This window comes from Lissotriton vulgaris, chromosome 7 (genome assembly GCF_964263255.1).
Source record: "Lissotriton vulgaris chromosome 7, aLisVul1.2, whole genome shotgun sequence".
Classification (NCBI taxonomy): Eukaryota; Metazoa; Chordata; class Amphibia; order Caudata; family Salamandridae; genus Lissotriton; species Lissotriton vulgaris.
Genome location: NC_141695.1, coordinates 1660240538 through 1660258731, shown reverse-complemented (window position 1 = coordinate 1660258731; position 18194 = coordinate 1660240538). Strand labels below are relative to the sequence as shown.

Below are 18194 nucleotides of genomic sequence, written 5' to 3'. Positions count from 1 at the left end.
TATTGCATGATTATGTAATGTATCAGGAAAATGTGCTTTGTTTTTTCACTGCTCGCTATTCTGATTCAGGAATGTGAATCTATGAAAGATCCAATACTGGAGTAAGAAAACAAGTTACTTACCTGTAACTTTAGTTCTCCAGTATTGGTATCTTTCATAGATTCACATGCACCCACCCTCCTCCCCTGAGAGGCTCACCTCGGATTTAGCACAAGAAGTGTGTTATATGCACAAGTGCGCGAAAAATCTGAGGGGCAGAAGGTTCTCTCAGGAGTGTTCTAGAGGGTGAGGAGCTCTGATTGGTTCAGGGAAAAGTTTGGGCCTTTTTTACATAACAAAGGCTATGGGTTGCAAAAGGGAAATGGGCCTAGGCCTCTTTTCATTTTGCTATACTACTAAGCACTGCTTTTTTATATACCGGAGACTCCCGTCTCGACGACGGGGAATGATTCAGGCATGTGAATCTATGAAAGATACCAATACTGGAGAACTAAAGTTACAGGTAAGTAACTTGTTTTCTTCCTCCTCCTCCTCCTCAGCATCATCTGCTGCCTGGAGGGGGTGGTCAGGGTTACCAAAGGGTCCCTCTAAGGGGGGCAGATTCCCAACTGGATGAGAAGGATCTGTGTTGGCAGACCTCCTTGCATCATAAGTCTCTAAGAGACCAATCAGAAAAGGAATGGTAGGGTTAGAACCCTGTTTTAGCTTCCTGGATGTACAGATTTGTCTCATCTCCTGGAAGCTAAGAGCAGCATATCTGGAAGGGACCTGTGGAGGGTCCACAACCACAAGAGGGGTCTCTGAAGACTCTCCGTGGTTAGACATGCTTCTAGTGTGGTGTAAGTGATGCACCTACCTACACTATTTGTTTGCCTACTCATCCCTTGCTAAGAGTTGTAGTCAGGGTGTGCTAGGCCCTGTTAAACTACAACAGCTGGTTCAGTAGAACTCAGAGTATTCTAAGCTAAGTTATATGTACCTTAAATACTTATGTGATCTTTCACAAAGATATTCTTAGGATACGTGTGGTAAAACAACAGCAAGCTCAAATCCCAACCGCTCCTCACCAATGTGAGAAGTTGGCCTGATATATAATGTTCACTATTCTAGTGAGCACTTTGTATCAGTCCAAACAAACCTTATTGATGATTGGTTGTAAGTCAACCTTATAGACCAGCTATCCTAGTAGCATGGATACGAGCAGTCTTCGGGCTAAACTCTAGAGGGCGTGTTAAGCCAGCTGTTATACCATCACATATACCCGTTGAACACCAAGTGAAAGGACACCACACAAGTGTTATGGAAATAAACAGTGTATTTATTTAGATCACAACAGCGCTGTACTCTTTATGAGGACAGGGTACTAAGCACACAACAAAACTCTTACGAAAATACTTTAAGTTGCACAATTTACACAAATGCCCGAGGGGCACTGAAAACCATATACTACAAAAGTGGAATGCGAAATTACTAGCAGGTAAGTACTGGACTAATAGGCTTTGGAATCGCTAGGACTGGACTACTGAACCTTCAGATTACTAGTAGGAGGCCTAGGGAACTCGGGTGCAGAGTGTGCACTCTCACGCGGGATGCGGGACAAAGTCTATGGATGCTAGAATTTACAAAGTTAGTGTTCTCGGGCGAACCCGACTAGTTAGGCTGAAAACGAAAAAGGATCTGGACCCTTGGATAGTGAGGCTATGCTGGGGCACCGAAATGCCGAAGTTACCTAGCCCAGGGGCTGCGGCTGCATAGGTCTGGAAAGACGTCGGGAATCCTCTTTGCAGTCTATGGAGCCTGAAAGAAGGAGTTGCTGGCAGGCGACCAGTGAAGAAGTTCGAAGTGATCCAAGCCTGGATCGAAGATGGAAGACACCTGTAAGCAGAGGGGACCAAGTTCTGAATCACTAGCCAGTGATTAGATGGGCACCAGGATGGCACCGGCTGAAGTCACCTCGACCAGGTGAGTGGGCGACGCTGGGCTCTGCAGTCTCACGGACCAGGAGGCGTTGTCGGCGACCAGGATGGAGGTGCGAGCTGTCCCACGATGGTTGCTGCTGTCGACGTCGCTGGACCCAGGATTGGGGCAACAAGTCTTGGCAAATTCAAGCCCACGCGGTGGACTCAAAATGGCGTCTGGAGTGGACCAGGAGGGTCCGGGGTGCTCCTCTTTTGGAAGGGAGCAAGGGCCAGTCTGGAGCAACCAGACCAGCAGTGTTGATGTCGTCGGTCGTCGTCGGGAAGGCCACAAGCCAGCGAGCTAGTAGCCAGACAACGCGGTGAGCAGCAAAAAGCAGAAGGGCCCCACGCAGATCTGGTGGATGCTGGAGGGCTGAACTTCCGTGCTGGAGCTGCTCAGGGTTGGGGCTTCTCGGACCCCAAAGCACTCACACGAGGATCCCTCGGCGGTCGTGCTGGGCAAGAGTCGTGCAGTCTTGAAGATGGCCGGTACCTCGAGGTCTCGTCGCACCCACGGATCTCAGCTGAGCTGTGGACGTAGGTAGAGGTCAGAGGTGCCAGGGAAGCCGGGTCTCGTTGTGCTGGTCAGTCGGATTCCGGAGGAAGGACGTGCAGCCAACTGCAGTGTTCTTGGATGGTGCCTGCGGGTGCAGGGTGACTACTCCTTAGTCACAAGGGAGAAATCTTGAGAAGAAGTCGAGAGTTCCTTCTGTAGAAAGTAGTTTCAGGATTCAAAGATGATCTAATTTGGAAGGGGGCCCGCTCCTATCTTTCTACTAAGGAAAGGGGCTGCCACGCGACTAGGTCCTGCCCATGGGTGGGACCAGGAAGGGGGGTGGTTACACCCCTCTCCCATGCCGGACTTTCCCCAGCTCAGGGGCTGGTGTGCCCCTGGAACTGGTTCTAGCCGGCAGATGCATAGTGAGCACCGGGGTGCCACTTGCAGTCACCTTCCTCTAAAGCCCTGCCTACCCAGGATACACAAAACCCTGTCTGGGATGGTGCTAGCACCGCCCCTGACAGGAAACCCTTTGTCCAAGCTCCCCTCGCTGGAAGGACTCCCAGCTGCAGGGGGTCAGACTTGTGTCTGTGGTGGCAGCATCCATTTTGTGATGCTGAGGCTCGAGTTAACTTTGACCGGGGTTCACAGTTACATACATGTCGTGTCCCTCTAGAAATGTGGAATGCTAACCCCGTCGCCAGAATTGGCGAGGGGTTAGTATTCCAATTCGTATGACACCTTACTCGACATGTTTTGATAAAGCGATGCCAAAGATAGCATATAACCGCGAGGATTATAATGCACTTAAGAGTATATGGTATGCGTTATCATGGAACAGCTATTAGGACTTGGTTCCGCAAGCTGCAAACGGGCTCAGCTCATGCCAGAGCACCATCTCACACGATTCCAAGCACTCTGCCTTAAGGATTGTCAAGGCCTGCCATAGGAGTGACTGATCGGAATCTGTGTGTCCATTTTTAGGGTTAGATATAGGTATACTATATCTAAAGCAAAGGGTGATTACACCACCTTGCCCCAGCTGTCGTGCAGCCAGTTGTGTCAGATTTAGATGGCCAGCCAGGGGTGGCATAATACATGCTGCAGCCCCTGGTAGGCCCTGGGTACACCTATGCCCTGAGTTACAGGGTCTGATAAGGTGGCCCAGTACCAATTGGTAAATGCACCTAAGGTACACGTGTCAATTTAGTGAGAGAACAGCAAGGCTGTGGGTCTGATTAGCAGGCCCACAGCCAGAGAAGTCGTAAACCAGTGAAGCAAAAAGCAAAAATCTGGGGTGATCATAGGATTGCAGACCCTACTCTCCTACAATTATGGCAGCGGCAAAACATTTTCAACTCAACTCAAGAGGATTAATAAGACATTGAGAGCCAAATTACATACCTCATCCTGCCATAAAAATGTTGTTTGGACTTTTTAGGAAGATCCTACCAGATAGCTTATGCTGTCTAGTGGCAAAAACAAAAGGCACACTAATGATGGATGGAATACAGAATAAATCAAACATTCACCCCAGTCAAGAAATCCATCATTCTTTTGCTCACTATGCCACCCCAGTTTAGGCCCAGTCACATGCAAAGCAGTCTTGACCCTGGTCCTCATGGGAACAGTCCAGCCCGAACTGCCAAGCCAGGTCCTCCCTGAACGAGAAACAACCATCCTGGGACCGGTTTTGGGGTAACACCCTTCATCAGCCAGGCAGTCATGAATCCAGTGGCACAGTGATTCCGGGTCCCACATCATGGCATACCCTCTTCACTTAGGGCAAGTAAGCAAATAAAGAGACACAAATGATGGACGGAATATGTAAAAAAAAACGAAAACATTCATCTCCAGCCGAAAGCTGGGTTAAATCCATTGTTCTTTTGCTCACCATGCCATCCTAGGTTGCGAAAGACATATTTTGGGCTCATCAAGAACATAGTGTTGCTATTGCTCGCCTTTATGTTTCTACCTTGTGCTCCATATTGCCGTCTTTTGTCAGTGCTCTCTCCCTCTTGTTGCTTCTCCCAGCCTGCCCCTATGTTTTTACAATCCTCTCCTCCCCAACTCACCTACACATTCCACTCGTTCATTTTTTAAATCACTTTTGCACTACATTTTGAAACAGCGGTTTTGTGCTACTTTTTAAACATTTATTGATCCATATTGGGTTGGTTGAAAACAATTTATTTTTCTAGACATGCGGTGCATGCATGTTAAGTGCATATGCACGCCTACAAAAAGAAGCATCAGCTCCGTCATGCTGCCTTTTTTTGGGGGGAGATGCTGCACTGCAGAAGCAATACTATTTATCATGGGTAAAGTACATACACAAAGCTAATAGGTCTCATAGGCGAGACCTATTGACTTTATCAATGTTTGTTTACAGCAGGTGTACTTTGCAGACCATGAGATCTAATTGCTGGAATATAGCTTTAGTTTTTCCCGTTGTATTTTATTGTTTTATTGAGTAGTAGCAGCACTGATTGCTATGAACACTAAGAGTTAATAAGCATTGTATGAATCGGAAGCTATTACTTTTAGATGCATTTCTATTTTATCTGTTTTGTCAATTATCAGATGTACTGTGCTGCACTGTAGGAGGATGGCTTAATATATGGGGCACACTTATAGAAGCGGTGCACCTTGCTCTTTTTCAGGTAACCCTTATGGAGATTTTAATGGTCTTTTATAACCATAGAAAGCAGTAGTGTAGATTAGATGAAAAGAAGCTACACAGCATTTAGCAAAAATAAGTCTATTTATTACAACACAATATCACTATTACATTGGTATATCTCCTACCTGGAGATATTAACACAATACATAGGAATACTTCATATGCAGTCAGGTAAGTTGCAGAAAATAAAGTGGTCTCCAGGGGAAGACCAAACCATTTATTAAGAAAGTGAAATGCGAACTGCAAAGGAGAATGGGACTTGAACCAGAAGTCCCAGAGAAGCTGGGGACACAAGGAAATACCCAAGGTAAGTACCCAGGATCCCCACGGAGGCTGTGTACATAGTGGAAAAACAGCTTCATGCCCAATGGAGAAGTTGCAGTTGCACTTTTGAAGAAGGACCCTTCCCAGAGGACACAGAGGAAACCCTTTGGAAGACTGTAGTAATAGAGTCGTAGACGGGGTGAAGATTAAAGAAGCTTTAATTACAACAGAGCAAATTCTACAATGCAAGTGAAATAAGAAGCAAAAATATGGTGTGTATTAAATGTTTAGCGTTTCTAACGCACAGCAAGTGAAAGTTTCACTAAGAAGATAGAGTAACAACGAAAATGGTAATACGTTAAGCTTCCAGGTGTGCGTATCACCGCAAAAGTAGAATCGAGAGATACGCTCTTTAAAACAGCAACAAACTCCGCTTCTCTAGCGTGATGAAGAGTTTTTTTTTGCGCGATGATATGCTCTTCGTTTAAATCAAAATGGATGACACGCAACGTTGCATTCCAGGAGGTATAGTGCGTTCCAGATTTGCTAAGATGGCAACCACGCACCAACGCTGCGTTGCAATCAAACACGTTGCGTTCCAAACACGTTGCGCTCCACGCTGCGTTTCACATCCAAGATGGCCCACTCAAATTAGTTAGTATGCTAACTGCATACGTAAGCTGTACGTCACAACAACTGGCACCCAGTACCAAAAACGATAGCTGCCGCCGTAGTTTCAATACAAGAGTACCTTAAACATCCAACGCCACAATCTGGAATGTCTCGACAAGACTGGATAAACGATTGGAGTAATTGCGAGGTACCTCTCTTGTTCTTTTTTCATGCGGTCAAATTTACTCTTATTCGTCCGCCTCATCGATTTGTAGATATGTCAGATTGACATCTGCGTGGGTAGCATACACCTGTAGATCGTCGCCACGTTTTTCTGTAGTAATATAGTCGTAGACGGGGTGAAGATTAAAGAAGCTTTAATCACAACAGGTGCTGCGCAGCAGCTCAGCTTGTACAGTTCAGGAATAACGACCGTTACATCTTAGAATACATTCTAATTAGAACATAGGAATGGAACACATAAGAAGAGATCCAGAAAGACTAGAACAAAACATTACAAAGACACAAGGTTGGAAAGAAACCATTGATGCCCTGGGACCTAGGGTGTCCAGGTGCGTAGGAGAGAAGTGACATCGGAACCTGCCGTAGACAACAATGAAATACTTCGAAGACGATGCCTCTGAAGAAGATCAAGAAGGAGTCCGGTGGAATCCAAGGGTGAATTTTGGAAATGAAGAACCTGTAAGCAGTGGGGACAGAGTCTATGCCACTTGGAGCTGACCAGGAGGCCCGGAGAAATGGGTCCATATGTATCATACTTCCGTTTTGCAAATTTTAAATAGCAAATCTTAAGGAATCGCTATTTAGAATTCGCAAAACGGTATGTATGTAGGTAATCTAGGAATTTTAGCGTTTCCTTACTATTCCTTATTTGCGAATTCGCAAATTGCGAATTCGCAAATAAGGAATACTTCCCATTCATTTCTATGGGCCAGGAGGGCCATAGGAATGAAGGGGAAATTTGCTAATTGCAATTTGCTAATCGCAAATTGTGCGAATTTTCAAGGGTGCAGGGGATGTCTCAAGAACACCCTGCTGCACCCCTGAAAATGACATGTGTGCGCATATGGCGCACATACATACCCTAAGGGCATGCATGTGCGTCACATGCCACAATGAAAGATGCCAATTTGTGCTTATTGAAAAGGAATCGTAATTTACCACCAACTTTCAGTTGGTGGTAAATTGCGATTCCTTAAACCAAATTCGCAAGAGAAAAAAGCTTCTTACATAGCAATTAAGGAATCGCAAAATTGCGATTCCTTAAATGCTATGGCAAAATAAGGAATCGCAAAATTTTGCAATTCCTTTTTTTGCTACTTTTTCATACATTGCAAATGTGCAAAAATGGCCGTTTCCGATTCGCAAAGGCTGAAATTCGGCCCTCTTGTGTGCATGCACCACAGTTCCAGCACAACATGGACTTCACAGTCCATGCTGTGCTGGAACTTCCTTTGACATTACCATTGCTGTGCTTATTTTATAGGTACCGCCGTGGGGACGCAAAAGAATCGCCTGCCAATGACTAAAGAAGTCATTATACAGTGGGGGGTTTGCACGCAGGTTTGGCAGTGTTGCGGCATGGCGGTCCCGCCACCACACTGCCAAACTCGTAATCATGCCCGACGTCCTGTCTTTGAGGTGGTCACACCTCCCTGTGACAGGAATCCTATTGGTCTACCTTACCCTGCTTGAGCTCAGCTCAGCAGTAGGAGGGCAGAATTGTGTCTGTGATAGGCAGCAGCACTAGGTTGCTTGGAGACCATGAAAAGCTGTTACTAAGAGTACAGGGGGGGGTGCCCTATGGAGCCCTCAAGTACATGGGATCATACTTCTAAAACTGGAATCGGTGTTGCGGTATGAGTCCAACATGTTTCATACCAAACATGACTGTTTCCGCATTGCCACTATATAGTTAGTTCATATTGGCTGGTGTTCACTATATGTATTAAAATAGCTGACCGCACTTAGAAAGCCTGGAGAATCAACTCTGGGGTTTGTAGGGGTGCCCTGCTCATGTACCCTGCCCTCAGGAATGAAGAGCCAGCCATAGGGGTGACTTATAGGTTTTAGGTGTAGTGACCTCAGATAAAAGAAAAGGAAAGATATCTGTTGCAAGAGGTTCAAGCACCAACTCACATAGGCTGCAATGGCTGTCCTGTAGTCACAGTTTAAGTTGACTCCCAAGGGTGGCACAATACATGCTGCAGCCTATGGGGGAGACCCCTGGGTACCTATGTCCTGGGTACCTTAGTATCATATACTAAGGACTTATAAGGGTAGACCATTAGCCAATTGTGAAAGTACCAAATTACTTACCATTGTCTAGTTAGGGGAGAAATCACAGTGGCTGGGGTCCTGACTAGCAGGATCTAGGTCGAAAACACTGACACCAAGCAAAAAGTGGGGGTAACCATGAAAGCAAATCCTACTTTCCTACATGCACTAATGAAAGATATCAAATCTTTGTGTTTTTTACAAATATTTATTTCAGTTTTTCCTTTATTATTTTAGGTCGATGAATTTTCTACGACAAAAGAAAACTCTCTTTTAACCAAAAAGTAAGTATTTTATGAATGTAATTTCTCTATTCCCTAGATCAAACCTGACTTTACTGTTGTAGCATAATGGAATTACACATGGGTAGTAGGTTGTAGATGTGTGAAAGGGGTTCTGAATGATGTCAAATAGACAGCGAGAATGAAGCTTAAGTTGTCTATGGTGTTACTCAGAATACTAATGTGAACAAATCTCATATTTTTTTTTTTAAATATATTTTTATTGCAGAGTTATAAACCACAGGATGCAATTAATCAGCCAGTACACTTGTGAGATCCCCCCGTCCAATAAGAATTCCCAGTCGTACACAGCCATTCAGCCCGCATCCCGGAGGCCGGGCGGCATATTATATCGCTCAAGAGGAACACATCACAGTGTACGTCCCATAGGGACCCTGGTTGAAAGATCGTTTTGCGTATCTGCTTTTACTCCCCCACCCACAACAACATTCCCGTCAGCCATCCCAGTGATAGTCAGGGATGTCGCCCTTGTCAGGACCTGCCCTAGGCGCTATGGGTCGTCACACCTGGCCGCTCTACCCAGCCATTCTACCCTCCACATAGTATCCACCGTCCCAGTAGATCCAAGGCCCTAACAAGCGACCATCTAATGGCTTCCGGCCCTCCCCAAACACCCTACAACCAACCCCCCCAAAGCCCCCCCTCCCCTGGCAACTGCTAAGGTGTGTGCCTCGTCCTGTCGAAGTGGATGGGTCCACTACAGTGCGTGGTACTATACTTCTGTGTTCGCCCCGCGGTGTCCAGCGGCTTAGTTCTCGCCATCCTCATCCTCTACCAAAGAATCACGCAAAGCCTGTACCACTAACTCCCATGCACGCGCCGCATCCAATGCCTTCTCATTCCCCAACTTTACAGCTTGCTTCATCCGGAGCACACTCTCGCAGTCAGACCACCGCAGCAGCTCATTCTTCCATCTACGCAGTGAGGGTCCCCCCCTGGACTTCCAATGCCACGATATTTCCCTCTGTGCCAATATCAGGCCCAGGTCTATGAATTTGCTTGTCACCCTGGTGTGCTTAGTATGCGGGAACCAGAGCAATAGGCACGCCGCCATGTCGAATTCCACCTCCCTGTCAGTCACTTCATTCAGAAGTTCCCCTACCTCCGCCCAATAGGTCCCCAGTTGTGGGCACCCCCAAAACAAGTGGTCCATGTCCGCTCCCGGGGACGAACACCGCGGGCAACAGGCATCCGGCACCTGAAAGTACCGCTGTAATTTCTCAGGAGTTAAATAGGCCCTATGGAGCACATAGAAATTTTCTAGTGCCCTTCCACGTGCGTCGCAGGATGTGACCCCATGCCGTATCCGGTATGGGCCGGCCGACGCTCACTTCCCATTTAGCCTTGAGCCCCTGGAGTGGTTCCAGCCCCTCGTTCAGCATCCTATTATGGAGGCACGTCACAGCTTTGAACGTACCAGCCGCCATCACCACATATTGGCACGCCATAGTCGTCGTGGGTTCCAGGAGCCCCTCTTTCCAGTGCTTTTGTATGGCAGCCACTACTGCCGCGTGTAGGAGGAAGCCCCCAGCAGGCAGCCCGAACTGGTCCCAGAGCACTTCGAACGGCGCCAAAGCCCCATCTATGTACAAGTCGCCCACCACCTGCAGTCCCGCCTCCTCCCAATCCAGCAACGGGGACCAATCTCCTCCGTGCGGCAATGCCGTCAACATCCCGATCGGGATCTCCGGAGCATAAGGCCGCGATGCCCTCGCTCTCCGAAGGCTCCTTTGCCAGCACAGCCGGAGCGTCCGCTCTTCCATGGTGAGGGCCCGTAACTCGAGCCGCTGCTGCATGATGATGTAGGACAGCACGTGGCGTTGTATTTCCCGATCCCGGTCCTCCTCCGGGCCCCGGAACACCCTGGCTACGTTCTGTGTAAGGACCTGCAACTGCGCTGCAAGATAATACAGCTCGAGGTCGGGCACAGCCATGCCCCCTTCCAGCTTGGGGCGAAGTAGCGTGCTCAGGGCTACTCTACGGCAGCCATGCCCCCATAGAAAGCCAATTATCATTGACCGCAGTTCTCTAAACACCCCCTGGGGAATCCAGACAGGCAGCGTTCGGAAATAATAGAGGAAGCGGGGGAGCGCCACCATTTTCAACAGTGCTATCCTGCCCAGGACTGTCAGCGGGAGGGTTGACCAGAAAGACAAGCTGCCCCGCAGCGCCCGGACACAGCGGCCAATGTTGCCCTCCAATAGGTCCGCAGCCGCGTGGTAAATGCGGACACCCAAATAGGTGATGCAAGAGGGTTCCCATACCACACCCAAATCGCTGCTAGGGGCTGGCGATCCCGCTCGCAGCGGGAACACACAAGTCTTCGCCCAATTGACCTTAAGGCCCGACAGCCGGCCGAACTCAGACAACAGATCCATCGCTCCAACCAATGCCCCCGAGGTGTCAGCTAGGTACAGGAGCAAGTCATCCGCGTATAGCGATATATAATGCCACTGCCCGCCACTAACTATTCCCGCGTATCGGTCACCTGACCTCGCATGGACCGCCAAGGGTTCCATCGCCAGGGCAAACAATAGGGGGGAGAGAGAACATCCCTGTCGTGTTCCCCTGCCCACCGTGTACGCCGCAGACACCAGGCCGCCCAATCGTACTCTCGCCGTCGCCGAGGTATATAAGACCCTCGTCCACCTCCGAAACCCCTCGCCCATGCCAAACCTCTCTAGCACTCCATCCAGGAAAGGCCATTCCAAGCTATCAAAGGCCTTCTCGATGTCCACAGACAGAACCGCCGGTGCTCCCTCCCTGTCCAAGATGGCGTCCATTATTCCCACCAGGCGGCGGATATTCAGCGCCGTGCTCCTCGTGGGTATAAACCCGGCCTGGTCCCTGTGTACCAGGCCCGTCATATGCGGGGCCAGCCTGGTGGCCAGGATTCGGCTCAGGATCTTATAATCTACCGTCAGCATGGATAGCGGGCGATAAGACCTCACATCCGCGGCATCCCGGCCAGGCTTTAGGAGCGGTACAATCAAGGCCTCCCGCATGGACCCAGGCAATGCCCCCGTCTCGAAGGCTTCCGTATACACCACCAGCAGCCTGGGCGCCAAGCTGTCCACATATTGTTGATAGAATTCAATAGGCAGTCCGTCCACCCCGGGCGTCTTGTTGCGGGCCATATGTTTGATGGCCACCCGTATTTCCGTGAGCGTGATCGGGCTACCCAGCTCCCTCACGTCTTCCTCGTCCAGGACCGGGAGCTGCCTCTCCCCCAGGTATTCCGCGATGTCCTGAACCCCCACTCCCAGCTGACTCCGGTATAGTTCCTCATAATACCCCCTAAATCGTTCCAATACCGCTGCCTGGGAGTACACCATCTCTCCCTGCGCATTATTAATGCTGAGAATCGGGCAGCCCCTAAGTTCCGGGTTAGCTAGTCTGGCCAAGAGGGTACCCACCTTGTCCCTTTCTGCGTGTGCCCTGATGATGTACTGCCTATAGTCGTAGCACCTCAAACGTTCCGTCTCGGTGGCAACCACTTCCTTCGCCTCCAACAACTGGGCTTGTAGACCTGGCCTAGCCGGCCTGCGGCGCTCCAAGTCCCTCAAAGTTTCCTCCGCTTTCATTAGGTCATTCAGCACAGTCGTACGAGCATTTGAGAACCTACCCAAACACACCCCTCTCACCACCACTTTCATTGCATCCCATTCAGTAGACCTACTCGCAGCCGTGCCCTCATTCACTCCGAAATAACTATCAATGCCTTGCCGAACCGCATCGCTGAACACAGAATCCTCTAGCGTCTCCGGCCGAAGCCGCCATGTTGGTATCACTGAGCGCTCTCTCTGCCACTGAATGTGCACCAATAGGGGGTTATGATCGGATATAGTCCTAGCCAGGTACTCCGCATGGGTAATCAATGGGGCTAGGGATCCCCCGCAAAGCACCGAATCGATCCTGACATGTAGATCATGGAGAGCGGAATAAAAGGAATAATCCCTGGCTCCCCTGTGCCGCTCCCTCCAGACATCCAGCAACCCCCATCGTTCCTGCCAGTCCTTCCTGTGCGCGGCCAGCCTGCGCACCGGATAGTCTACTAGGGGGGGATGGGACCTATCCAGAGCAACATCCGTAATCGCGTTGAAGTCCCCCCCTAACACTATCGGACCCGCCAGGAAAGAGGCCAAGGACCCCGAGAGACTATCAAAGTATCGGCCTTGGTCAGTGTTCGGTGCATAGACACAGCAGAAAACCACATCCCGTCCATATAACCTCCCCTCCACCGCCACAAACCTGCCATCCGGATCTACTACTTGATTCAGCACTTGAAAGGGTATCCCCGCCCTCACCCAGATCAACACCCCCCTGGCATACGCTGAGTAAGTGGTGCCAAACACCTGGCCCCGCCATCTTTTCTGCAAGGCAGCGCACTCTTTTTTGGTGAGATGAGTCTCCTGGAGCATAGCAATCTGAACCCCCCTGCGTACCAGATATGCATGCACTTTGTGACGTTTCACCATGGTCCGCAGCCCCCGGACATTCCACGTTAGGCATTTCAAGTTAGGTAATGTCCCCATTCCAACTTCGTACAGTCCGAATCAAATAACAAAGGTCCATGGCCCCCCCATTGCAGTTGCCCCCCCCGAACATTCCCAAAACTGAAACACTTCCCAAACCCCACTCCCCAGGACAGAGCACACAAACCCAATGGCCGCCCCCATCCAAACCTTGAACCAACTTCTCACACTCTTACCCTGTGGTCTCCACCACAGTCGACCTTAAGGGCCCAAGGGGGGTGAGTCGCCGCCGACCCCAGCTAGCGGAGCCCGCACCCCGCACCTTCATCCCCTCCAAAGCACACAGCTCCCCCTCCCGGCAACCCGCCCTCCATCAACAGGATATCACCCTACCATGAAGTCCCGATCTAGTCCCAGTTCTATCTCAGCCACAGAAAATACCATCCGATGTCTGTGGGGTTACTATCGGCCCCTTCGAGCTTTCCGCCTCTGAAAGTTCCTCTCCTGTTCTGCTGCCTTCCCCTCCCGAGTCCGTTTCTGCCCGTTCACTGTTCTGTTGCGACCCTGTAATGGCCGCCGTCGCTGCGAGCTCATCCCTCTTCTCCGCCGCCATTTGAGCCTCCCGTTTCTCCCGCTGGCGCCTGTTGCGGGATCTGATGCGTTGTGACTGCCTCACCCGGGGCTGCTTGGGTTGGTCTCGCCTACTTTGGTGTGATCTGTCCGTCCCCGCTCTATATGACTCGAGCCATTGCCAAACTTCGTCCGGAGTCTGGAAAAAGTGCGTAGTGCCGTCCATAATGATCCACAGCTTGGCTGGGTAGAGCAAGGAGTACTGGATGCCTTCCTCCCTGAGCTCCTTCTTCACAGCGAGGAACGACGCCCTGTTCTTCTGGACCGCTTGAGTGTAATCCGGGAAGATCGTTACCTTACTGTTCTCCACCTCATACGGGCCCGACATCCTGGCCCGCTGGATGAGAAGATCCCGGTCCTTGTAGTGGAGGAGCCGCACCACCATCGGTCGGGGGGGGCGGCCAAGCCCCGGCGGGCGAGCAGGCACCCGGTGAGCTCGCTCCAGAGTGAAAAAAGGAGTAAGCCCCTCCGGTGCCACCACAGTGCGGAACCAGTTCTCCATGTAGGCCACCGCATCCTCCCCCTCAATCCGTTCCGGCAGGCCTACGACCCGCACGTTGTTCCGTCTATTGCGGCCTTCGGCATCCTCCGCCCTCCGCTCCAGTGAGTCCAGTCGGGCCAAAATGTCCGTGATCCTGTGTTCCGCGGTCACCACCGATGGCTTCAGGTCCAGCAACAGCTGGTCATGGTCCTTGACTCTGTCTGCCAGCTTCGCGTGATCCGCGCGTAGCAGCCCCAGGCCCGTGGCCACTTGGGCAATGTCATTGTGCAATGCTTCCTTAGTGGAGGTGATCGCATCAAGGATGGCATCCAAACGCCGGTTCAGCCGCTGTTCCTGATCAAGCTCCGGGGAGGGACTCTCACTCAGCCGAGTTGATGTCGCCGAGTCCCCCTCGCGACTCCCGGGCATCGGCCCTCCGATCGCCGCCATGCCAGGGTGCTGCGTCACAAGTCCAGTCGCCCGTTTTGCGATTACGCCCGTGGTTCCGTGCCGGTCTCCGGGCACCGGGCAGCGCAATGTCCCCGCCGACGCTCTCAGGAACAATGGCCAGGTGGACGGGCTCCGTTCCATCACCCCCCTCCGGCCTGAGGGGGGGAGGATGAGTCTCAGGGCGGTGGCCAACGAGGGTCCCCGAGCTCCTGGGTGAATCAGGTCAGCGTCCCCTGGTCTCAGGACACAGCACCGCCAATCCTAGTGCCTCGGGCAGCCGAGTGCAGGATCTCTTGCCACTCGGCGACAACTTGGCTCAGGGCTGAAGTTCGGGACCGTCCGACCTCCTCGCCGCCATTTTCTTCTCACCCTCGGCAACACCTCGGCCGCCTCTTCTCTCGATCTTCTCGGGGCCAGCAGTCCCCCAGCGACTCTCCGATTGCGCCCAGCTGTCCCCTTACACTTCAGAGGGCAGGAACGTCGTCTTCGGGTCGCCTAGGGTCCCGAAAACAGGAGAATTAGCGGGATTCCGCGCGGAGCTGCGAGCTCACGCCGCCATCCCGATCGGCGTCCAAGCCACGCCCCCCCAATGTGAAAAAATCTCATTATTGACTTCTCTCGTTTCAGATTTCCATAGTCATAATCTTAAAAAAAATAAAAAAAAAGTATTACATTTTTCAGAGATAATACAACCAAGCAAGTATTGAGGTGCAAGTGGCCCGCTAAAATGCAGGACCAGTTGCATCATTGTGACAAATATAAGACATTCTCTTTCATTGAACACAAAAAACTCATTATAAAGGAGCAGCAAACAAAAAACTGTCTAGTACTAATTACGGTACAAAAGGGGGTGGTGATGGACGGAGCATCTAAATCAATCAGACACTCACACCCAGTCAAAAGATCTGGGTTTAACCCATCACCGTTCTTTAGCCCACTCTGCCACCCCAGTTCAGACATGGCTATATGCAAATCAGTCTGACCCTGTGCCTCATGGGAACAGTCCAGCCCGAACTGCCAAGCCATGTCTTCCCTGGACCAGAAACAAGCTTCCGAGGACCGGTTTCTGGCATTCCAGCCGTCTTCAGCCCGGCTTGCTTTAATCCAGTGGCAAAGTGAGCAAGGGACTCACGTCTGAGCATACCCAGACACACTTATGGCGGCCAAAAGCGGTACAAAAGGGGGTGGTGATGGACGGAGCATCTAAATCAATCAAACACTCACACCCAGTCAAAAGATCTGGGTTTAATCCATCACTGTTCTTTAGCCCACCCTGCCACCCCAGTTCAGACATGGCAATATGCAAATCAGTCTGACCCTGTGCCTCATGGGAACAGTCCAGCCTGAACTGCCAAGCCATGTCTTCCCTGGACCGGAAACAAGCTTCCGAGGACCAATTTCTGGCATTTCAGCCGTCTTCAGCCCGGCTTGCTTGAATCCAGTGGCAAAGTGAGCAAGGGACTCACGTCTGAGCATACCCTGCCACACTTATGGCGGCCAAAAGCGGTACAAAAGGGGGTGGTGATGGACGGAGCATCTAAATCAATCAAACACTCACACCCAGTCAAAAGGTCTGGGTTTAATCCATCACCGTTCTTTAGCCCACTCTGCCATCCCAGTTCAGACATGGCTATATGCAAATCAGTCTGACTCTGTGCCTCATGGGGACAGTCCAGCCCGAACTGCCAAGCCATGTCTTCCCTGGACTGGAAACAAGCTTCCGAGGACCGGTTTCTGGCATTCCAGCCGTCTTCAGCCCGGCTTGCTTGAATCCAGTGGCAAAGTGAGCAAGGGACTCACGTCTGAGCATACCCTGCCAAACTTATGGCGGCCAAAAGCGGTACAAAAGGGGGTGGTGATGGACGGAGCATCTAAATCAATCAAACACTCACACCCAGTCAAAAGATCTGGGTTTAATCCATCACCGTTCTTTAGCCCACTCTGCCACCCCAGTTCAGACATGGCTATATGCAAATCAGTCTGACCCTGTGCCTCATGGGAACAGTCCAGCCCGAACTGCCAAGCCATGTCTTCCCTGGACAGGAAACAAGCTTCCGAGGACCGGTTTCTGGCATTCCAGCCGTCTTCAGCCCGGCCCAGCTCCCTTGCTCACTTTGCCACTGGATTCAAGCTAGCCGGGCTGAAGACGGCTGGAAAACCAGAAACCGGTCCTCGGAAGCTTGTTTCCGGTCCAGGGAAGGCATGGCTTGGCAGTTCGGGCTGGACTGTTCCCATGAGGCACTCTCAATTAAAGCGTCTGTGTAAAGTCCTGTCATCAGGAGGACGTAGTAGCCCCAATGAGCAGTGATATAACATTTGTCTCGTGGAACGCCAATGGGTTGAGATGTCCACGTAGACAAAGTTTGGTCATGAAATATCTTGAACAATCATCTGCCCAAATCTGTCTCCTACAAGAAACCCATCTGAGCCATACGGAAAGTCGAGTCATTTTCGCAAAATATCATTGAGTAGAATACATTTGTTCCTCTGAACAGGCAGCGCATAATTAAGGGGTGGCTATTCAATTCAAATCAGGAGCTAGAGGAAACACCAAATCAACATCAACCGATCAGACAGGGAGATGGATCATCGCACAGTTAGAGATCAGAGGGAATGAGTTAACTGCAGTGTCCATTCTATGGTCCTAACACTGATGACCCGACCCATATCTGTAAAATGCTGTCTAAACTAATGGAAGCCACTTCTCCTATAATAGTTGGTGGCGATTTCAACGTCCTTTTTGACCCTCTACGGGACAGATCAAATCAAAATCACTACGTTGGAGCCCCACGCATTCGTTGGGCAATGACTAATATGATTCACGACTTAGGGTTTGCTGATGTGTGGAGGGCTAAGATGGGCAATAAACCTGGTTTTACTAATTGTAGCAGGAAGCATGGTCATTCATCTAGAATTGACTATGTCCTGGTCGACAAGATGAGTTAAATAAGCTTCTTGATATCTCTATTCTACCTTGCATCCAATCAGACCATGCCCCCATGTCTTTCATCTATCTTGGGAAGGGACATAGTCTTAGGCCTAGATGGACACTGAAAAGGGCTATGTTGTAAAATGAGGATATAGTCACGGCAATTAAATCTACCCTGGAGTATTTCTCTATTAACATAGGATCAACATCTTTAGACAATGTTTGGGATGCCTTTAAAGCCCATATGCAAGGTCAGTTACACAGTATGATCTGCTCTAAAAACAGGGAGGAGGCCCAAGAACTCCAGGATTTGGAAGGAGAAATTGCCAAGTTAGAAGTGGAAAAGATAGGATATTCTCAGGATCACCCCGAAAGATTGACTCAAGTTCTTAGTGACTTAGATCATCTCCCCCATGAATATAGAGGAGAATTAGATCTTAAAGTGAAGGCTCAGTGGGCAGCACATAATATGAAAAACTTTGAATATGACGAAAAGGCGGGCGCCCTCCTAGCCTGGAAGGCAAGAACTGACAGAGTCAAAAATAATATCAGTGAATTAATAATAGATGAGAGTGGGGTGACCTCAGGTAAATTAGAGGATATGCAAACTTGC

General features: G+C 50.2%; 1 protein-coding gene across 1 annotated transcript in view; it reads left to right on the top strand.

The window, feature by feature from the left end:
• The window catches only part of SYCP2 (synaptonemal complex protein 2), a 3993018-nt gene that overhangs the window by 2073101 nt on the left and 1901723 nt on the right, over nucleotides 1-18194 (top strand). Inside the window, exon 29 of the mRNA XM_086932653.1 lies at nucleotides 8552-8598. Coding sequence (XP_086788779.1) covers nucleotides 8552-8598 — 47 coding nt within the window. The remainder of the gene's footprint in view (nucleotides 1-8551; nucleotides 8599-18194) is intronic.